This window comes from Contarinia nasturtii, unplaced genomic scaffold, assembly GCF_009176525.2.
Source record: "Contarinia nasturtii isolate CC-2019 unplaced genomic scaffold, AAFC_CNas_1.1 Cnas_scaffold_533, whole genome shotgun sequence".
Lineage (NCBI taxonomy): Eukaryota > Metazoa > Arthropoda > Insecta > Diptera > Cecidomyiidae > Contarinia > Contarinia nasturtii.
In genome coordinates, this window is record NW_022197885.1 from 4,490,117 (window position 1) to 4,514,618 (window position 24,502).

Genomic DNA, 24,502 nt, shown 5'->3' on the forward strand with positions numbered 1-24,502 from the left:
AATGTTAGAAGGAAGTATAAAAGAGCCCAATCAAGTGGTTTACATAATTAGTACTGTCTTAAAACAACAATAAAAATTGTTTGTTTATTTGGCTAAAGTGACATTCTTCAACGATTACAATATTTCTGAACATTCCTTATCAGTATTCATTTTCAATTGTTCACCGTTTCTTTTAAATGATTCACATATAATTTTCGCAGAATTTTCGATTATATTACATTCAAAGCAGTAAACACATTTCAAGCAAACAATAATGACGTGTAGTAAAATGCAACTGGAACTTAACCTCGCGTAGAATGCGGTTTTTTTTTCAAATTCATTTTCAATATTAATACAAAAAGGGTCATAAAATGTAGAAGAAGGAATTTGCACTAGACTATGTGTATAATTACAAAGCTCAAGCGTACAAAGAATTTCGAACCTGTTTCATGTTATGCAATTATAAGGTAACGTGAGAGAATCAAGAGGAAAGTTGCAAAAACGTTTTCCGTGTTTTTGTTTTGTCACAAAATGCCCATTTACAAATCGAAATGTGCTCTGCAATTGAACATTATTGAAGTAAGAAAATGCAACAAATGCTCTAGGCATTTATTTGAAGACATCATAAATTATACAATTTCAATGTTGCAGATAAAGTTGTCCATGACGTGTTTATTATTATATTAATAAGTGCAGTGAAATAACAAATTGAAGAAAAATTGTATAAATGAAACCCTTTACCCTCTTAGAATTATGTACCATTGATCGATGTTATAAGCCAGGTCCAAACATGTTTTACATTATATTGGTTTATATTTGATTGTTAGCATTCGATCTGAAAATTGAATTGATCACAATGACTATAGTCATAATAGCAAAAATTGACTCTTAAATTCGGAATTTATTTCAGAAACACTTACCGATCATTGATTTACGGATTTCACCTGACGTTCTCTGCATTGGCAAACGTGATTGTGTCCACATTTACCCCTCGTATGACCTTCTGCTTTGCATCTTTTTTTACATTTGTTGGAGGCGGCCTTTTTCCCCTTTTTACTTTTCCATTGACAAAGTTCATCATCAATTATATCTATTACGTTGGTTGGGCGCTTAGTCTCTTTTTTTGGTGGCAATAGTGGCTTCTCATCTTCAATTACGTCTTCGATAACATTTGTTTCTTTTGCTATAATATAAAAGATATAGTTTTTGTTTAGAAACTACACTCGAGTTCGAATATTTTGGCTAATCGACTGACATTCATGATTCAACACAAAAATGCGGACTTTGGTGAATAATTGTTGTTAAATCAAAAATGATTTCTCATTCAACTGTAACAACAAAAATTCAACAATTTCAAACACAAATGTCATATACTTGACTATGATCACCTATTTGCAGTCAATTAGTTATTATATTTTTACATGGAGATTTCTGCTTGCTTCTTACCTTCATCGACTTCATTCTTAACATCTTCCATGTCCTCATTAAGTTCTGCTCGCAACTGGCCGAATATTACACAAAATAGAAGAAGAACAGAAAAGGTCGCTTTCAATTTCATTTTAGTTGATTGTTGAACTGTGTAACAACTTATGAATTGAAGTGAAGTGACGATTTTTATTTGATTTAAATTGAACACTGTCGTCGCTTATATATAGTCCAGATGGCATTTATCACAAATATCCAAGCGAGAAAACAATTGGCACTTTGAATGCAGTTATTTGTTTACTACTGTTTGAGAAATACGATCAATTCTTCTCATTTTTCCTTAAAACAATTGCTCAAAAAATTCGATTGTGTGCAAAACTAGGGGTTGATCTGTGGAAAATCTTAACTAACAGTTAGATCTTGCACATTTTCTTGTGAAATTTGTGTGGCTTATCAAATCCTGTTCAATTTAAAGTAAAAGTTTTCCCCCCAATAAATTAATAACGACTTGTTGTAAAAAGCAACAATGAATCATACCTCCTAAATGCTCGATTCGTATATTTTATAAAAAGGGTCATAAAATGTAATGCTTGATGTGTTTGTTGAAAGAATTTGCACTAGACCAGTGTGTAATTTTAGGTATGCGTCCAATGTATGTCGAACCTGTTTCATTTTATACGGCGACAAGATGATAAAAACGAAAATCAGGTAAAAAAAGACTCGCAAAAACATTTCCCTCTGTGTTTTTTATGAAATGCCACTTACAAATTAAAGTGTGCTCTGTTACGTCGTATATGCATAAAAATTATGCCTGGAAGCCGCTGCTTGAAATTTTCTCCGCTTGTACAAGTAGCAATGATCGGTGTTTAAATTCTTTTTTTATCGATTTCGTTCAAATTCCTGCTGGGGATCGCATCTAGTGCGCCATTGACGCGCCATGTCTCAGGAGGTAAATTATAAAACAATTGTCATAATTTCACTTCACTTTGCGTTTTAATACTTTTCTTTTCTATTCGAAAATTATCTGCAATATAAAGCATTTACAGCAGGCAATTTCATACCACCGTAAAGCATAAAAAATAAATTGATGCTTTCGAAACCAAATATTGATGGCTATTGTTGATAAAAGAAATAGTAGCGAAACCATTTAAATAATATGAATTTATTCGCCTAATTTATTGCCGTATTCACGTATTTATACTAATGATAGTTGTGAATTTGAGCGATACTTAAATGTAAACTATACGTATGTTTGGCGTTCAGTTTCATCGTATAATTTAATAACGATTTGATATAATATCGAAACCGAAGCGAATTTCCTTATTTCGTCGTTGCTGCTTTTATTCCATATTTTTCTGTGCATTTCGCAATTAAACACATTCAAATGCATTTTCAATCATATCAGATCATTGAATCTAGGTAACTGGCATAAATATATTAATGCAGCCCCATAAACATATATGAATGTCAAATTCCCTCGTGATTCGCTAGTCGTTTGCCACTTTTATTTCTTGGTAAACGTTCGATCTGCATAAGATCATTTATGTTTTTTGTATTCCTTCATGCAAATCATAAATTCGAAATTACACAGTGAACAACAAATTTTTACACAATTACCTATCCAAAAATAAGGAGACTGAATCAAGTGCAAGATAAAAATGAATGGCAAATAATGCATGGGATAAAATTCAATTATAACAAATTATGCCCATTTTTAGTGATATAAAAAAAAATCATTTAAAATTACTAACGATATGCTTGTCAAATGGTGGAATGAAATGTTATTCACCTGCTGAAATGGAACGAAATGCAATTTAATTATGATTTACATGCATTTCTAAATCAAGCGCAAACGGTGCACAACCTTAACGATGATGTAATTGATCAGATATGTGGTCAAGTTGGAAAAAATTAGTTTTTTGACTGACAATGATCTCAGATAACAGTACGATTCAAAATCATCGTATACACATTTCTAGACATTTTCATTTTACTTTATTTGGCTGAAACATTCCGTCCGAATATGAAAAACGTTCTTTATATAGATTGTATAATTTTTGTACAACTCGATAACAGTATACGGTTTGCCATAAATGTATGCACCATGAATAGATGATAAGTAGTAAAAAGAAAAGATGAGAAAACAAATCAATGCATATGAACACACATCGAGCCCCGCAACGGAAAAAAAAGAAAGAAGGCATATAACGAATGTTGACGCGTGCGTCTATACAGAAAAAAAAGTGTACGCTCAAGAATGCAAGGCTATATTCAAGGTTGTTGCTATAGTGTCTGCGCGATAAGCATCATGTTTGGCCATTGAAACATATGACTCTTCCAACTGCACTTGCAGCAATGTCTTTGAATCGAGCACTCTGTAAATAAACTTCGATTTAGTAGAAGAGAGCGAAATGTTTTCGCAATGAAGAAATTTTTTTCCACTGACATTTTCAAGTGTAGAAAATAAAGAGAAGAAACTAGAAGAGCGGTAGCCGATCGCCGGTTAAATGCAAACGACAACAAGCAATAAACAAACATCAAATGCAGAAAAAAAAAGGAAAATAATCAAAATGCTGCAAGTTTATAATAATGATTCTTTGTCGTTGTTGCTGTTGTCGTCATTCGGCCCCAAGCAGTGATTTCGTTCTGAAAACAGAAACGATTGACACACAAAATAGGATCATCGTGTGCAACATTCCACGGTTGAACGAAGCGATATCCTGTTGATTGTGTTGTTTGGGACCAATTGGTTTAGGTAAATAACAATAAATGAATAGATGCATTTGATCAGGTCGGTTTTTGATGCATTACGTGCAGTAGCATTTTATAGCTGAAGTATGCATTGCTGGAACAGAAAGAAAGCACTTTGTTCAGCTTTTTCTTTACTTAATATGGCTCTCGACCATCCATGGAGAGAACTACTTTTTCCAAAACGGCATAAACATAAATGTGTATATGAATTTGTTCAAACGTGCAATGAAAATTGCACATAAAAAAACAATCAAGAATGCAATGGACAATGACATAAAGCAAAAATCTGAAATACCAGCGAATGTAATGGAATTGAGAAAAGAACCGAACAGAACCGATGAACAGCAATTGCCAGGCAAACAATTTTATGTTTTTAAAAAGCGATCCATTGGCTTTAAAATGAAATGCACTTGTTAATATCGCTTCGTTTGGATTGACGAAACCCTTTGAGAAAACCAGACTGCATAAAAACATCATATCGGCGACTCTCGAACCTTATGGGACCTTGAAATGTTTGTCCGTTGTCTAACGTTTTACAGTGCATAAACAGCACTTGTGTGTACCGGTTCAATCACACTCATTAAATATTCTGTGCACAAAACGTTGCTGGTCTCTCTCTCTCTCTCTCTCGCTGTATTTCATTCTCTTCGCAAACGGAAATATTCAAGTGGACTGGGCAGCAAACAGACTTTACAACACGCATCACAAACATATAATTATATATCGAAAATAAAACATCGTTCATATGCGAATCAAATGAAGTTTTTGTACTCATAAAAATCAATTCAAAATCTCGGAAAATTGCAAACGCGCTACTTAATTTAGCCGGCAGTCGAATGTTGTTTTGATTTGTACTTGTGATGAGTGGTGGAAAGAGTTGAACAACAAAAAATTGAATTCTTGAAAAATCACTTGAAAATAGTTAAGATTGCAAAGTGCCATTGAGTTAGATAAGCACTACATGCGCTTTGATGAAGACAATGAAGGCGCTCGCTTTGGTTGCAGCAAACAGCAGCAGCAACAACATCTGAAACAAATCTCAACTCGTCGTTAAGTCTTGTCGACAACAACAACATCATAAAAACCACTTTTTACATTGCGCGCACCACAATGTAATAAATAGCTAACAATGAATTTGCACCTTCCACACCAATCGCTGTCAAAATGTTCATGTCGTGACACGTGCTTTCAGCGACACTAATTAAATGTTCCTTCCATTTTTTTTCTCTTCGTCTTTCGAGGAGTTTTTTCTCTGTACACACACACAAACAAGAAATTAAACTACAAGTTAACGAGAACGAGAATTTAAATTGAAACAAAAAATTGTATACACACTGTTTGTTCGAATAAGTTTGCGTTCTCCATTAAAGTGATATCGTAAGACTTGGTGCGGAACCTGCTTTCTAAAATGATTTATTTCTTGAAATTCAACCGTTCAAAATTCAAATCATTTCGATTCAAATGGCGAGCTAAGAGTAATCAACAGTAATCGCATCGAAACACTTCCACAAGTGAAAATTGGTTTGAAATGAACGAAAGGAAAAAAAACGGATCAGAAATTTGTGTAAAACAACAGAAGAAATGAATGCAAAACAGAATAAAATGTTAACTGTAGCATGTAGCTCATTCGATTAGTGGTTTTTTTTCTCTTTCACTCGCCACAGATCAAAACAAGGACATTGTGGCGCCACACCATAAACACATTCGATACATTTGACGTAATCATATGCAGTTTTTCATGTGTGTGTTTTTTTCTTCTTTTCACTCTGTAGTGTGTGTGATGTTTCCACTCACTTTTCGGTTCAATGTGCGCACACTCTTTGGTGTATCAGGTTTCTTCGAAACGGTCGCAACTAAACCAAACCGACAATCAAATTATGCACCGACTTCGTTATTATCAATCTGTTTCGTAATCCGCAATGTAGAAATGTTGCATCGCATTGCTGATAAAAAAAAGAAACGACTATACCGTCGTGTTGTTCGCGCGTGGTGCAAGGAAATGCAATAACTTTTGCATTCAACTCTAGATTATCTCAAATAATGGAGCATATCGAATCCAATGCACACACCGCTCCGACAACAAAAAAAAAAATAGGCAAGAAAAGAGGAGGAAAAACAAACCTATGCAAAAGTGATTCATATCGGAGCCATATATTTTCTTCGTGTTTCGCATAACAGCCCAACTGAATGAAAGACAAAAATAAATTAAAAGGTTTTCTGCCAATGTAGTCTTTATTTGGTGTCGCAATTCGCCAGCGAAACATCCATAATTTTATTAATATCGCATCGTACATTACAGATTTCATAGCCAGAGCAGTTGAAATTGGACGTGCAAAACATGTGTGACACACATTTCCAGTGACGAAAACAGTTTCTTTTCCAAAACTGAGCGCAAACCGACAAGAAAAAGAGGTGAATGATGAAAAAAAAGCCAACAAAACACATGCATTGTACAATTATTATTATTTGCGAACGAGATGTTGATCAGGTTTATTCATTCTCATTATTTTTCATTTTTCTGGTCGCGGCGGCGGTGTTGTTGTTGTACTTTTTTTCCCTTCATTCGAATGTGCTGCTGTTTTTCGTAATAAATTTTCGATTCATCGTGTATGAACCGAAGGAGTGATTGTGTGTATTGGCTGTGTATGACACCGCATCGGATTGGTGGTTTTATGTGTCATGTAATACAGGCGTTCACCAATTTTGCTTTTCGTTTCGAATTCGAATGCATGCCGACGAAAAAAAAACACATATATATGATTTTATTCGATTCATTTCCATCGCGAGTATTGCACGTTCAATTCAATTCAGGTGACGACTCACACATAAAATTACGCCAGCAACTAGCTGAGGAGAAAAAGGCCACACGGCCAAAAGAAAAACACAAACACATGGATCGTTTCGTACGGTAAATTGAGTAAAGAAAAACAAACGAACGTCATGCCAACAGGACATACCATTTACGGTTAATTCTCTTTTTTATTTCGCTGCGTTTACTCCGATATTTATGGAACGGTGCGGTGATCGAGCATTCGCTTAATTTATTACAATTCGAAAATGCATGTTTTATTGTCGGCTCTCATATGCACGCGCAATGACTCTCTCGTTACGTGGAAACGGACACAATGTTGTTGTTATTTTTTTGCTATGTCCATTCGCGCCAGCGCGCACTTTTGGTTGTCATGTCGTTTGTATTAAATTATTACATGCTTACTTTTTTAACCATGCACTTTTGCTCCGGCTCAACTCTATTTGCCCCTAATTTTGCAATAAAACCATAGTTTCATTCAATACGCTACCAACATAGCATATTTAAAATATCCACGACTCTCTGAATGTGGTGTGGAGTCCATCTTGGCTACATTGTATACGACAGCATTCAATTGTAAATTTGCTTCTGTTTTGCGGACCAATACAATTGCTTTTTACAACGAAATCACAACAGGCCAATGGTATAAACATAAATGTTTGTAGTTGGGGCCAAACAAGCCGCTTAAAACAATTCCAGTACATTCATCAAATTGATTAAGTCATTCATAAAAAAAAATTATGGCCTGAGTTTTGCTACTTCCAAATTGGCACCTTTTTTTCCTTCTCAACATGCGCATACAAGTGTCAAGTGTCATGAACATAACGCAACATGTGTTGCCAACGATTTTTGCCCCAATTTTCATATATTTTAATTTCAATCTCAATAAATCAATTGAACTCAAATAGAACCATTAATATCTCACCCAAATTATTGCTCAAGAGAAGTTGAGAAAAAAATACTACATTACATGGTATCTTTAAAATCAGAATTTATTTCGCAAACAGTAGCTGTATTTTTTTATTGAATAAATTTGATCGAAGGAAGAGAGCCACATTTTTGCTCAATCTTCACTTCTTGTCATAGAATGTTAAACAAATGCATCCACCATTTTCACATATTCCAGCGTCATCTTGTAATCCCAAGCATAAAGAATTACAATTAGATTCTGAACATCCACCCACATTTTCGTCCAAACCACCAACCAAACCTGAAGTAACACAGACGTAATTGTTAAGGATTATAATTCAATCGTAATATATACAGACGTATTACCTAAATTGGCAGATCGCTTCATCGAAAAACCATGTATTTCGCCAACAATTGCAAATAGTAAAAAAACAGCGATAAAGATCATTTTAGACTTCATCTTCAAAGTGCCTTTAATTTGAACAAAAATTACAATTTTGATTTTGTTGAAGCCGCTTATATAGATCAGATGGCATTTTTTACAAATATCAAAGCGTGAAAATACTTTGCAGTTTGAATGCAGTTATTTATTTATTGCTGTTTCAAAAATACGATCAATTGTTCTCTTTGACAATTTCGGCATTTTTCTAAAAAACAATTCGATTGAAAAAAAATTGCACAAAAATTGTCGACATCTTCAAAGTGAACGAATGGTCGTCAATAAGTAATAGTATGCTCCTGTAGAATGTTGTTTTTTTTAAATACATTTCGTACATTTTACAGAAAGGGTCATAAAATGTAAATGTTGAAAGAATTTGCACTAGACCCGTGTGTAATTCCAGTCATGCGTCCACTGTATGTTGAACCTGTTTCATTTTATGCGGCTGCAAGATAATAAAAACGAAAATTAGGTAAAACTTGTAAAAAGCAATTCGCTCTCTGTGTTTTTTTTATAAAACGCCACTTACAAATTAAAGTGTGCTCTGTTACGTCGCATGCATAAAAATTATGCCTAGAAGTCGACGCCTGAAATTTTCTCCGCTTGAACATTCATTTGGCAATAATAATTATAATCGGTGTTTAAATTATTTTCATCGATATCATTCACATTCCTCTCAGTAATCGCATCTAGTTACCACCTATTCAGGAGGTAAATTGAAAAAAAAAGACATTGTCAATTTCACTTATTTTTGAATTCGAAAAGCATTCTCAATCCCACATTCAAATGCACGAGCTACTTGGTATACTTTTTTGGGGATCGCATATGTAATAAGATGTTTCAGATTGAGTTTTTATCAATTTATTCAGGGGCTTCGTATGAAAAACAAACACCAACGCCAACACAATGAGCGTTGACGGTCTTCGTGATTTGCGGTTTCGATTATATTCGACAGTGACAAGAAAACACACACACACACACACTCATTCAGTGATTTCGCTTCTCACGATATTTTTCGTAACGATGTATGTCAATAAGCTCATAATAATTACACAAAATGGCAATTTCACAGCGACTGTTATGCGCTGTTCAGTGAAATCGAATTTTATTAACCTATTGGAATCTTCATGTAAAAAAAAAGGTGGTGGGCAATTTCTGTCTGTCAGCTACATAATGTTATTCAATAATCAAAAAAATTATGCGTACAAAAATAGTGTGGCATGGAATTATACGACAAAAAGTTTTAATTTTTAAAAGGTACGGCCAATTATAAGCGATAAACAAGACTGAACAAATAGCATATAAATTTAATGTTAAGCGGATCAAAGTATCTCATATGTGAGCTTGCTTCAAATAAATTTAAAAAAAAAGTTTGAAGAGCAACGAAAATAAAAGCGAGAAAAATCGAGTTTCAATTTCAGTCAAAAGTGCCGTATGCAATAGTTCACATACATAATAATGAAAACAATGACAGCATCGTAATTTATCAGCGCTTAAAAACTTATTTATCATTGGATGCAGTTGTGGCTTGCCCCACACGTACACCAGAGGTGATCGGTTTGGTTGTGCCGCTTTTTTACTGTTGCTTTTTATCGATAATTTTCATTAGCTGAACTTTTACAGAAAATCTCATACACACAACGGAATAGAAACTCGTTAAAAAAATGTTTTCTCGGCACTTATATCTCCACCTCGTTGTGCCACCACTCTTTCGTTCAATTGCATGCTGGTCGACTGGTGTGGATACGTTCGATCTCGCCAGCATTGTTAACTGGACTACATTTGCAGCAGTAACACGTTCAATTCATTTGTATCGTAAGTTGAAAGCCTATAGTCAATTCCGTGCGAGACATTTCCCCATGCATTCCACACAAGCGAGCGCATCGATCGAACTCTGTTCCACATGAATCGTTCGTGCATGTTTGTTCATTCGTTTTATTCGCTCATTCCATTCCGATGAAGTGCGAATGATGTATTTCCAGTGAGTCAGCTGAAGGGGGAATTGTTGATTTTTTGTTTCTTTCTGCTTCTTCAAAAGAGTCGATGTTTATAACACGTTGAAGGCATGCTTTACCGTTTACGTTGATCGAAACCTATTTCGAGTGATCTGTGTGTCCGCGCCTTATGCATTCATCATATGAATTGAGTGTGAGTATTTTTGTTATTCCATTCTCCGTCGCTTGATCAAGATCCGAATTTCAATTTGGAGGCTCATAGGCTTGTGCGTTGTGTACACTGCTCATTTGTCTCAGTTTGTCTGATGCTCTTCACACATTTGGTCGCATTGTCACGTTACTGTGCGCGAAGCATTTTGTGTTTCACACAATTTTGTTCAATTCGACGAGAAATAAAGTTTTTAATTTTAAAGTGACTGAGTGAGTTCAGGACAATAAAAAATATTTCTGAACAAAAGCCAATAATTCTTTTTCTGGCTAAGAAAAAAAAATCATAAAAAAATCCAATATATATATTTTTTAAAGACTCTGCGCGTGATGGACAAAATGAGTCAAATGTTTTATTTGAAGTGGTGACAATAATATTTGAACTCATTGGCAAGTAACCATTTTTGGAGAGTTTAGTGAATTTAGTTGTTGTTGTGGTTTTTGTTTGGTTTCAAGTGCGCAGGCGTCAATTTTGGTCAATGAAAAAGTCATAATTTATGCGCGAAAAGAAAGAAGATTAGCAGCGAATCAACGACAACTAAAAATTAAACAAAAAAAGAGCCAAAATAAATTGTTGCCGTCATTAAATTTTGTTCGCTTATTTCCTATTTTGGTGTTATTGACAAAGAAAGAAATATCTCGATAGAATCGAGAAAAAAAAGCAACGATTTTAAAAATAACTCTCTAAAACACTTCATGCCCATCATCATCACCATCATCAAAAGAACACTGGCTTTTGCTTAATGCATTTAAATGTGATAAATAGACAACAAGATAAGGACAAGAACAACGTAGAATAAACCATTCGATATTTTCTACATCGCAAAGACAAAAAAAATAGTGACAGTTTAACTCATCGTGTCAGCTGAGTAGGACAAAAAATTACATTAAAATCGCATTCAGTTTTCATCATTGAATCAGAACGCACACAAAAATAGACGAAGAACAAAAAAAATCAACGACAACAAGAAGGAAAACATTTAAATAGAAGCGCAACAACTGTGTATTCAGTTTTTGTTTTTTTCAACATCAAAGTTGACTTGATTTGATCGTCCTTGCTTAATCAAGCGAACCGGTTGCCATAATAAATGAAAAGTGCATGTTGTCGTTATGACTACATTTTTAAGCCCATAAAAAAGCGGCAACAAGCATTCAAGTGAAGCAACCGCAAAATAAATGAAGAATTAGCCCAACAAATCGATCAAAGATCCGTGAATACCTTAAAGGTATGGAAAGAAACTATTCAACGCATGTTTGATGTGGACGATTTTTTTCTTTTCATTCGTGATCGCATTCATTTCGTTATCATTTCTGCGATTGCATATTTTTTTTGCAAGACATAAACGGCGGCCGGATAAATGTGTGTACAGTGACTGTTTTGAATTTGAATTGCGAACATTTTCCGAGATAGTGAGGAATAGACAAAAAAGAGACAAACAAGGAACGGTAGTTCATAAACATCTAAAAGGCATGTACTAAAACAACGGTGGCAGTTGCAATACTTGAAATCGAGCATCAGAGTGGATGTGCTTGTGTGTGTGTTTTGTGTGTGCAAGCAACTCGACTCAATTTCTCTATCGTATCGGGGATTTCAAGTGTAACACAAGCACTAAGAATTTTCGTTTCTTTTGATGCTGCCTTGTCGCATTCGATGTCTATTTATTTTGTTTCTGTTCTTGTTTGTCGTTTGCATGCGCAACGATGCTAAAACGGACAAGTGATATAAATATGGTGATCATAAATTAAAAACGACTTCTGGTAGACGAGTTCTTTGAATCGAGTGTTGTGTATGTGTTGCAGTACATCGATGTGCAAGTGGATTCTTGTGAAAAATTACCAACAAATAGACACACTATTTTTTTTTACATACACATTGCTCATTCGTTTCGTGTGTTATCTTTTCTATTTAGTGGTGCAAATTGAACATGATTTTTGCAATTGCCATCTCTATTTCTGAACGTTTCAATTTTTTTGTTCGTTTGTTGTCCATGGACTCAAATAAAATGGTGAAATCAAAGAAGGAAATTTTATGAAACTATTTTGCACACATACAAAAAAACAGACTAGACTAAAAAGAAATCGAAAAACAAAAAAACAATATTTGAAACAACACAACGCGAAAATTACGACAGTCACCATAAAAAGTGCAACAAAATACGTCGTTAATTAAAAACGAACACTTGAAAGTTAAAGAAAAAAGACTATAGACACTTCAACAGACGGTTGATTTAGTAAATCAAAAGGGGAAAAAACCAATCTGAGAGTGAATCTGTTATCTTTTTGCTGCCGAAGAGAGAGATTTCATCAAGAGCCGATTGGAGTCAGCGCGTGAATCAGACAGCGACAATAAACAACATCATTCATTCTCTCCACTGAAAATCATTGTGCGCGTTTTTTTTGCGTGATTGTTAATCTAGAGGAATTCCAACGAAAAGCTTAAGGTTTCGAGCGATTGGCCAGTAATTGAATAAACAAATGGTTTGTACATTTTTTTACTTGAACATAAATTCAATCCAATCAAATTAAAAATATATGTTAGAACAATCGTCTTTTGGCACAGCTCAAACCTAGGCTCAAACAAATGCAAAACCTTTTCTACTTCAAAAAATGGCTGTTTTTCCTGGTGCACTGTGACCTTTTTTTGAAAATTCAATTTACATCAAACGAAGACACGAGAAATAATAAATTCTTGATCGCATATCAAAAAAATGTAATATAACATAAGAAGAAAAAAAAATGTTTGTACACTGCCCAGCGGCCACATTCACATAATGTAATGTAATGTTTATGCATCATACAAGCAGACTTTTTATTCTTTTTTTTGACGAATTTATAATGAATATGTGCGCTTGTCTTTTACCATTGCACATTCAATCTGACTCGAGGTTTCATTTCTTTGATTCATCGCATTTCACGTGTTTCTTGTTATTTCTTGTCTTTTTTGTTCGTTGTTTTTTTTTTTTTGAATATTTTATTGTAATTGTTTTGTGTAATTTGTGATGTGTGTTTTGTAAACGAATTATTCGCGTTTGAATTGCGCCCGTCAGGCGATTGCCCGTTGTCTAGCGCAGAGAGATGTATATATTTCATAAGCGATTTAAAATCCTAAGCACCGTTTACATTCAGGCCGATTGAATAGAAACATCTGATGCATGTTGCACAACGCATTCGATTTACAACAGCGTATCAAAACAAAAATATCAATCGAAAAACGGAGAGAGAACGCAAGATTTTACACATATTGTGCATGAAATACTTTGTACACCAGAGACAGAGACACTGAGATCTGTCAGAACAATTTTACAAAAGTTAAATATGTGGCATTTTGGTGGTTTTATTCTTCGTCGCTGCCAAATAGAAACCGCAAGAATTGTAGCGCCAGTGGACAATTTATAGCTCTTTAAGCCTGACATTGATGCAAAGAAACAACAATTGAAAAAAATTAAATTGAAAACAACTTTATTTAGAACAGAAGAGATCGGTGGATCAAGTAGAGATGTTTATTTCTGTTTTTTTTTTTGCATTTTGAAACGACGAAACATGTCTGCGGGTTACAATTTTACACGTGTGTATATTTTTGCAAATGTGACACTGTCGCAACGTGTTCGCAACTTAGTCACAGTGACAGAGTTAATTCTGTGGTGGTGCGTATGTTTTTGCACAGAATGTGAATGCATTTGTTTTTAACACAGTCGTTAGAAGCTCTTAAATTTTATTTCCAATCTTAAATGCGTCTGTTCATCCGGTGTTCGAAGCATATTTTGCAATAAACGTATCGATAAAATAAAATGAAAGAAAAAAATATATACCCACCTTTGTGCAAGCCACACACACACAAGCGAAACAAATAATGAGATGAATTTCCATGTTGGTCATAAAATTCATATTTATGTCATCGTCTAATGTAAAAATAGCCATTTTAATTGAGAATCGGTTTCACTTACCTCATTACACTTTCTTCATCGTTGCGTGCACAACAGAAAAAAAGAACCTGTAAAACTATGCCGCGTCAACTGTAATAAGAAAAGAAGATCAATCATTTAACAGTGCTTTTGAGAATAAGACAATTTTCATGATACGCAATGCATGGCGAATTTGATGAAAAGCACGTCGTCGAATTCAAAATGAGGATCGTCTCTATCAGCTCATGCCATAAACATTTGCTACGGATGTTCTCTTTATTTTTGTCCATTGCGACGACGCCTTTTTCCATCTGTTTTGTATGCGCATCAAAATACTTAGACGTGCTTGTTTGCAAAGGGCTCCCCTCCGCTCATTCCAAAAATTGTCAACGTTATTTTATCCCAAAAATAAATACACGGTTCATGTCGTGAACGTTTTGGTTTGCCTAAAAACACACGTGCACATCAAACGTTTAAATATAGCACGGATTTTCACAATTTTTGTTGCTCAACGGCACTAAAATGAAATACAAACAAAAAAACCCAACAACATACACAAATGTTAGTCAGAAAGCGTGATGAGCAAAAGGAACAGCTCTCTGGATGTTTTTAATTTGGCTGGTGTGTAAGTGAGCATTTGTTCGAATTAATTCGGTTATAATGAGTTTCGTAATGTGAATTTTATTTCCACCGCATTGTGCGTGTAGCACCAAAAAAAATGCTAATTAATTTGTTCCAAACAACGAATTGTAAAACATTTTTGTTCGTTCCCTTCATGCACGACTTTTTTTTCCGAGATGGGAGAAAAAAATGTTTATCTAAATTCGAAACAAATAAATGTTCACACACACACAAATTATTTCTCCATAAAATGAATTGAAATTCCGATAAATCAAAAATTATCAATTTCGGCGCAGAGAAACCCATTAAAAATGGTTAATTTAATTATGAAAATAGAGAATAAAAACCGAATGATCCGTGAAAAAAAGAGGAATAAATTGCCGTCGTCGCCGCCGCATTGAAAATAAAATTCATCAAAATCGAAACGGAGAATTTATCACTGCGCCGAAGGCATTTTCTCTTTCAATTTAGATAAACGTTTGGTGAGACGCGGGAAAAATACAATTTTCATGAATTTCATTGAAATTCAATAAATTTTATTAATTGATTGAGACAAGTCAAACGAATTGGCCGCGAACACCCATTGCACACACACACACATACCCAAGCTGCAGAGCAGTAGTCCGTATCGAATTCAATAAATGCAATGAAACAAAAAATTATGTAAAACAAAAAAAAATCGAGATCGGTTGATCGGCAAACTGTGTATACAAAAGAATATTTTTCGAAGGCGCGCACACATGTCATAGATCTATTGAACATTGCATAAAATTGCCAGTGATCCAACCAAGAAATATTTTTCCATAAATTCAAGACTCACGGTTTGTTCAAATCGAATTCGTGTCTATCGATATATTCGAATGAAATTGAACGAAAATGGAATATTATATTCAACCGATCTCATTCTAAATCGATTTTCTATTGTAGCTCGCGTCTATTAGATTATTAAGCTATCGACAACAGCAACAAAAAGGCAAACGCTTTGTTAAATGAAAAAAAAAATAGTAGTAGCGGCAACCAGATTCAATTAGATTGGCTAGAAAACAACGACGAGCAAATCGTTTGAACAAGCCTCCATGTAATTCGTTTGGTTTCTCTCTGTCCCTCTCTCCTCTCTCATTTCATACACTGTTCTCTATTTGTAATGCGTGTATATGTTATTATATTATTTATGCGCAGCATGAATGGGATCGATTTAATGAATTTAAATATTCAATAACCGTGAAATTGTTCATTATCGTTTTATATTCTCGTTCTCTGTTCGACTAATTTGCCTATTTGTAGATTTTGTGTAATGTGCTATTGTCGCGATCGGCTTTGTTGGAATAATTTTTTTTTAATGGCCCATTCAATTGTTTTGTTTCGCTTTCTCTCGTGTGTCTGAGTGTGTCTTGATTAGAACACAAGCAACGCAGATTCGATCGTAAAACAGCGACTCGTGTCAGGCATCAACGCATTAAATGAAATAGTTTATGAAAACATTGAATAAAAAAAATCTTTTCTCTTTCTCATTCAATGTAGAGTGGAATGAACAAAATGTGCGTTGTAAAGATTGCAAAGCAATCAAAATATGATTTAGTGTATTCTTTTGTGTTTTTTTCTTCTCCATTCAATTTATACGCTTGTTGATATCGTTGCAAAAAAAGGATGCTGAGGAGAGAAAAAGAGAAGAAAAAAACAAGAGTGTTTTCACTTGAAGTTTTTATTATTGATTTATGTTTGCCGCCTTTTTATTTACAATCAGAGGAAAAAAACGCCATTGTGAGCTGCATGTGAAAGGAAAAAAATAGTATTTTTTTCATTTCGAAAAAAAGAGAGTTAAATTTATAAGTAAACATAATGTAGTAAGCGAGAGCCACTCTTTTTCCGTCTCATTGTAATCTCACTTGAGTGTTCAAGATTGTGGTTTAATCGGTTGTTTATGCTAAGCCCCACTATTTATGCATACACACCATAAATTAAAACCGCACATGGAATCATCAACTTCAATTTGCATTTTTCTTCATTAAATATAAAGGCGAACGATTGCTTCGGCAAAAGTGCACACGGTAATTTCATAATGCAGTTGTTCTCTGTGCTACCGTTAAATTGAAAAGCGACGGTTTTTTCTCTTTAATAAATAGAGCAATGCGCTCGCTTGATCATCTCTGGCGAAATAATAAAGAGGTGTGGCACACAAAGCGAATGACTTTTTACAAGTTCAGTTAAAACAATTACAGGAAAGAAATGTATAAAGCCATTTCGAATGGGCGAAACGAAAGAAATGCCAGAATTTAATAGGAGTTTTTTGGTTTAAATTGCCGTAATTTTGGCTACTTCTTCGCTTCTGTTGCCGTAAAAGAAGAAATCAACTGTTTCAGTGGTTACCACTCCCAAAAAAATGCTACAGTGTAAGTCAGTGCGTCTATCAAAATTGAAATGCATCAAATCACTGATGTATCGCATCCGCAACCATTAAAAATAGATCTCGGGGAAATGATATTTGAATTTGTGTCGTTATTTCCTACTTGTTTTTTTTTATGTTTCACGAAATATTGCCGCCTTTATCATCACTATCAGCGTTTATTAATGAGACAATCACAAAATCAATTTAATTAAGTGAACGAACGAGGCGAAAACACATACACGAAAAAAAAACCTGAAAAACAGAAGACAAATTTGTACAACATGCGTTCCTTAATCGTGTTTTTATTTTGTTTCGACTCTCTCTCGTTCGATCCCAAATGTGGAATCATGTTAGTAAATAGTGTAACTATGCAAATGTTGCACCATTTCCATTTCCGTGTGGTGTTGGTGGCGATCGTTTAAATGGAATTTCAAATTCGAATCCATTTCCAAGATCATAAATGACTTTTGATAACAAAAGAAAAAAAACGACAGTTCACAAATGGGAAGGGAAAGTAATTGATACTGATAACCGAAGAAAAATGTCTTCGGGAGATATCTTAATGATTTTATTTGGCACTGATTTTAAAACATAGCATTGATGTAAGCGTTCATTGATGTCATTCTCATATCATTTTTTGTGTTATCGAACATTCTTTCGGTTTAAACACCATCCAGCGTATTACTTGTGAGTAAAATATGTTTCATTCATAATGAGTTTTAAATTGAAATGTAGCAAACACACATTGACATTATCATCGAATCACATCGCATTTATATTCCGGATAATACCGCACTAAAATTCTTAACTATGGTTCACCGTTCGTGAAGGCACCTACAATATAATCCCAAGACAATTTTTTGATCGGACAATGATTATGTGTTTATCCCACCTTTTCACAGTTACTATTAAATTAAACCCCGTTTGGCTCTCTCGATCTATCTCTTTTAATTGACTAAAAATTACGATGGAATAATCATCGTTTTCTAATAGATCGATAGAGTCTTCGTTCAAGTCCGTTTCATCAAATGTTCCATGACATCCGTGAGCATACGATCAATTCAAATGCGTGAAATCAATGCTCCGTCGCACTCACTCTGAAAAAAATGAAAAAAAAAAAAACATTTGAATATTGTATCTTAATGAAGATTACGATTAAAAACCATTAAAACAGTCCGACATCCTGAAATGTAACTAAAATTAATGCGACTATAAAATGCGAAAACGTTTAAATTTATTTTCTTTGTTGCTTGTGAAATGCTACTCAATAGTTGCGAAATTAATTGGTTGTATTTCAAATAGTTTACGAGCAAACGTTAGAAGAATCGGTTCGTCTCTATGAATTGAGAGTGTTTCGTTTGTTTGTTTTTTTTTTTCGTTGTTGTCGTCGTCATATACTTCTTATTCTTATGCTGCTCTTGGTTGCGTTGCACCGTTCGACCCGTTTTATTGACAACAACGAATAAACGCATCAAAATGTCGTTGTCACCATAATATTGGCTGGTTTATTCAACAATTTCGTTATGGTATCAGTAAATCACATGTGACGATTGCACATTAAACTGACTTTGTTGCAAGCGCACACTGCAATATAATTGGCACTAAATATAAGTTTGTTTGTGTGTTTTTTTTTTATTTTTTTTGTTCACTTCTGCAAAGACAATTCTCTGTATTGCGTGTACACGTTTAGAAATGAATCGTTGCTTGTTTAGTTACTTGGAAATTAGTCACTTTAATTAGGATTTACGTGTGTGAAGATGGTGAGCGCATAGAATCTTTCATTGTGACTCATTCACTCACTTTCGTAATTTCGAATGAAGGAGACAAAATAGGCGGCAAAGAATAACCATATAAATTTATCCTCTGAGAACATCGTGTACGCGCTGATTTCATAACCAAGATAAATCAAGAAGGTGTAAAATAGATCGCGATAAATGTATATTTTGTTTTTGCATTGAACGCGCGCACACACACAAGATTCACTTGTTAAATTATAATGCTCATCATTTGCGTTTCGTCTTACTCTCGCTCGATTCTTCATCACCTTAAATTGCACGGCAACAACAACAACAACGCGAACCGAAATGCAACCGATCTGACTCGCTGGCTACAACATTATTTTCATTTAAATTAAGGAACAAATGCAAATAAAATTGTAATTGATGTGATAATTTTCCACTCGCGTTCACGTTGCAAATTGCAACGGCATTTTTAATGCAGCATTTCGGTCGGTTCTGATGTATGCTCTGCGAGGCAGGACCTTTGGCACAATATTAATAGCATAATAAATTCTATTTCTGGTTTTTTGACAAGTCACACCCTTTGTGCTGTTTGTTCCTTTATTAAGTCAACGTGATTTTTACACTATATATATCTTGCGGAATCTCTTACCGCGCATGCAATGCACCGTGATCATTCAAGAAAATGCAAATATCGTGAATCAAATTTACTTGAATGAATCATAAAAAATGAACGTGCATTTTTTTTCTCTGTCATTTCGTTGTGCCACAAAATTTGCATTTAATTCCTTTGTATAACTTGATTTCATTTTTTGTTTTTTATAGAAGTAAAAACATATTATGATTTTCTTTAATAATTTGTTCTTTTTTTCTCTCTTTAATCCACAATTCTAGATCAATTCATACAAATACCATCAATACCAATTCCACCATCATCCACACCATTCGATTGTGCATCACACAAAAACGAATACAATGCCGAGCAAAATGAAGCAAAACACGATAAAATCGCTTGCCGAAACGGACCAACCCAACGAAAAGTATTCGTTGCGGCAACGACAAAAGCGTTCAACACGTAATACAAACAAACAAATCGAAAATAGTACAAAAACTGATCAATCGGATGCCTTAAGTGCGGTGAATACATCAATCGATTCAAGTACGCCGAACGCAGGAATGACAAAACAAACAAAAACCAATAAAAAATCAAGCGAAAAAGCAAAAACAAAACAAAAAGCCGCACCATTAAGTAAATATCGACGAAAAACGGCCAATGCACGTGAACGAGTTCGAATGCGTGAAATAAATAGTGCATTTGAACATCTTCGACAATGTGTACCAGTTTCGTTTTGTGACAACAGTCCAACTAATAGCAATGAAAAATTAACGAAAATCACCACACTTCGCATGGCAATGAAATACATTAACACTCTTACCAACATTCTTGGATCATCCGATGCGGAATGCGACACCGACTTATTAAATAATATTATCAACAAAAGCTCAATTGAAACACCAACGAGCAGTACATTCATGAATAATAACAACGATACCATGGCAATAAATAATAATAACACAACCGACGTGGAAACGAAACCAGCGACTAAAGGTAAACGAAAATCAAAAAAATCAACAACAACCACAGCCAATAAAACGATTAGCAAGCGAAAAACTACAAAATCAAAAACCAACACAAAAGCAACCAATAAAATCATTGAAAATAGCACGACGAAGAAAACTCAATTGTATGATGCGATACCGAATAATATCAGCACATTGTGTCTAACACCGCCATCATCATCAACAGATAGCCCAGTTGATTTGGGTTTAATGCTTGAATCGGATGGTGAATCACTACATTTGTCTGAACCATGTCTGAGTCCGCCGTTATCTTCAACGCAATCGACAAAACCATTTATTAGCACAATGGTTTCGCCGCCATCATCAATGACCATGTCAAACGGTCTTGATATCGGACTATTTCTCGATTCCGACACCGATTCATTGCATTTTCCTGAACCATGTCTTAGCCCATTGGACGGTGGATTTGATGCATTCAGCCCATTCGGTGATCTTTTAAATCCTGGCTTTCCCGAACATTCAGCACTCGACATTTATTTAACATAGATTCATATGACGCGATATTTGCTTTAAGCTTTTACTTGTAAATTAAACAACCAGACATATATTTTATTATTTTTATTATAATTTTTTTCTTCTTCTCTGTTTTGTTCGATAAGTGTAAATCATTCCTGCGAAACCCAATTTTTTCTCAATGTGTCATATTATATTTTAAGGCGAGAGAGGTGCTATTTTCCTATAATACTGTAAAGTTTGTTTTTAGCATTATTATTCATTTTCGTGTGTAAATTAGACGTATAATAAACAGTAAATATTATGTCAGTAGGTAATGCTAAGTCTACTATAGAATTTAAGGGGGATTTCCGGTGCAAAAATATTTGAGGATTCGCAACAACAACAAAAAAATCGATGAGCAGCCGATCAGCTGAAACTTTGTTCGAAAGTGAAAAACATGTTTGAACAGGAAATACTTTGAACATATGATGACGATAGAAACCAGCAGCGTATGATATTGTATAATTTGTCGACTAAAAGACGCCAGTTTTCGAGATTAATTTATTAATAAATTTATGCGTTTATTTTTCTTCTTTAATTTTTATTATGCCATAGGGACATTCAAAAATCACTTCATTGATCCGAAAGACATTTATTCGAGTGAATAAAAAAAAAACGAAAAAAGAAAAACCATTTATACACTATGAAATATATTGCTCGTATGACTCTTATATTGCGGCCATAAATTAAGTGTAAAATATTTTGTTTGCGTTTTAATGTGCTTTTACATTAGTCAGGCTAAATTTAAAATGTCTTCTGGAACATTCAATGTTGACTTTAATTTCGTATTTTGTTTCGAAAAAAGTACGTTGTTTTTTGGTAGCTTGAGAATGCCACATAATTCGTCTTCTTTTTGTGCTTTTTGGGTAAATGACCCATTTTAAAAATAATCACACTTGTGAGCTTCACACTTGAGTATCTTACACTACGTGCAATGGAATAAGTAAAATTGTTGATGGAAACGGTCTCGCATAGACAGAGCTTGCCTTTGAAGAAGAAGAAGAAAAAACGGAGCCTCGAGTATTATACCGCTCATAAATTTCTATCTCGTGTGTATTTTCTTAGGATATATATCCTATCGTAACATAAATTATTGCACTTCACAATGTATACACGCGCGCGCACAGCGCACACACACTATTTGCAATAATTTTTTAGTGGATATTATTTACCATATTTTTGTGTCGATTTATGTGCTGAAACTTAATTAAATGCTCGGATTTATAAGGAACAGACATCAATGTATATCGTTCGTTGTTTGCATAATTTTAAGTGGGTATATGACGTGTACGAGAAAAACTGTGCTAAGAATTAGGTCCCATTTTGGATAAAATAGAGATTGTTTTTTTATTATTCTTTCGCATATTTACGAAATAAATTTAAAATGACTTTACATGAATTATTATTGTTTTTTTGTTTGACTCTTTTTTTCATTTCAGTAGTTCTTTTTTTAGTAATGAAACATACAATGAGGTTTGCGTTTTTAATTGAATTTGTACAATGAGTCAAGTGTATATAATAACATTTTAATTTCATGCAGCGATAAATCTATTGATTGATTTCATTTCACAATTGTGCACATTTTATGCGCATCTATTACATTTTCAATTAAATTAAGTGCACTTTAGAATTAGCGTCATTGCGAGCGTATTGAAATTGAGCCATCACGTCATGATGAACTAATATAAATTCTGTAGTTAATGGTGTTCTTTTCCTAGTTAATTGAAACGCCTTTGTGTATTGCGGTATTGATATAAATAAAATAAACTACATTTGAAAACTGCATTCTTTTGTAATCATTGACGGTGATGCAAGTGAGTCTTAAATCATAGCTCCTTCAATTGTTTTGAGCTAAGCGTTTTCATCATCATATAGTATGTAATGACTAAACGGAGCAACTGAAGATGAAAAAAAAAGTGACATGAAAAAACTGTTTAATATTGTGATTTGAAATCATCTCACCGCACAAAATGTTTCCAAATTCAAAGTAGCAATATTAAAGCCATAATGCAGTGGTTTTTGTGTGTTTCCAATCAAAAGAATAAAATACTTTTGTAAATCAATTGAGAGATCTTGCCAATTCGATTCAAATGAACATTTGTTCATCTTTTCATAACTGTCACTGGCTAATTTACCAAAGAAACAATAGAGGAACAGATTCGCTGAACTCGTCATGCTAGCAATCAAAAGTATGCCAAGATTAAAATCGATGTGTTTTGATTCCTTGAAAATAAATTTAAATGATAGATTTCGTAAAAACAATACATCAAGCTCAAAATTTACCAAATCCAATTGAAATAGAACACCGGATAGAAAAAGCATGCTACAAATTAATTGAACCATAATATATGCGCTGTAGAGATCTGCTGTTTCCAAAAACCACCTATAAAAATCAAATATTAATTAAAAATGGACATATTTCGTTGTTATTCACGATCACCCTTTAGTTGAAATGTGGAACTGAACTATTTTCGAAAGGAACTTCTTATGATTTCGAATTTCATCATGACGATTCAATTGTTTCGTATAAAAACGAAATTCTTCGTAAAAAACTCTATGATATAGGCATATTGAAATGAAAAGCAGTAAAAGTGTCCCATTAACAAAGAAATATGATTCGGCAGTTGCAATTGTGTAGCATAACTCAGCAATGTATCCGATTGGTGTTTCATCGTTCCAAGGCAATCTGTGTGAATTTTAAATAAACACTTATCTCATTATTAATGACATTAACATCTTTCGAAAATGAAAATCATCGAAAAAGAAAGAATTATTTTGATTCTAAAAATGAAAGTAAGTATACATACGTAAGTTTATATGGGTAATACATGTATTTAGTATCAAAGTGTCCACTATTAATCATGCAAATCAAATATGAAACTGAGCACATGGTGCAAGTTGCGACAAGGAATCCGAAACAGTAATATTTAAGGTAATTCTCCCAAATTCGGGCACATATGTGATTGGTTTCATTTAGCAATTTATTGAAACTATCGCTTGAATCTAAATTGAAATACATAAACTTATGGTTGTTTTTAAATAGACCTTCCGTGAAAATGATTAAATACTTACACATTTCACAGATTTCATACAAATGATCGAAGATAGCAGTCATCCTGTGGCGCAAAAAGAATGTAATAATGATCACATATGTGACTGAAGAAAATGCTGCGATTTGAACAAGAGCGTATAGGCTTCGCTCCAAATCAATTGTCACGAATTTTAAATAGAAAGCCAAACTTGC

General features: G+C 34.0%; 1 protein-coding gene and 1 long non-coding RNA gene across 2 annotated transcripts; one reads left to right on the forward strand and one right to left on the reverse strand.

Moving 5' to 3' along the window:
* Positions 1-644: 644 nt before the first annotated feature.
* Positions 645-1,578, reverse strand: LOC116339866. The gene is made up of 3 exons (XR_004201032.1): positions 1,426-1,578; positions 900-1,162; positions 645-814 (listed from the first exon to the last, which is right to left on the reverse strand). It is a non-coding gene; the product is annotated as an uncharacterized LOC116339866 (long non-coding RNA).
* Positions 1,579-10,591: 9,013 nt separating this feature from the next.
* LOC116339691 (helix-loop-helix protein delilah) lies at positions 10,592-22,657 on the forward strand. The gene is made up of 2 exons (XM_031765719.1): positions 10,592-12,952; positions 20,017-22,657. The coding sequence occupies exons 1-2, from the start codon at positions 12,950-12,952 to the stop codon at positions 21,247-21,249; spliced, it is 1,236 nt and encodes a 411-aa protein (XP_031621579.1). The 5' UTR covers positions 10,592-12,949; the 3' UTR covers positions 21,250-22,657.
* Positions 22,658-24,502: the final 1,845 nt, after the last annotated feature.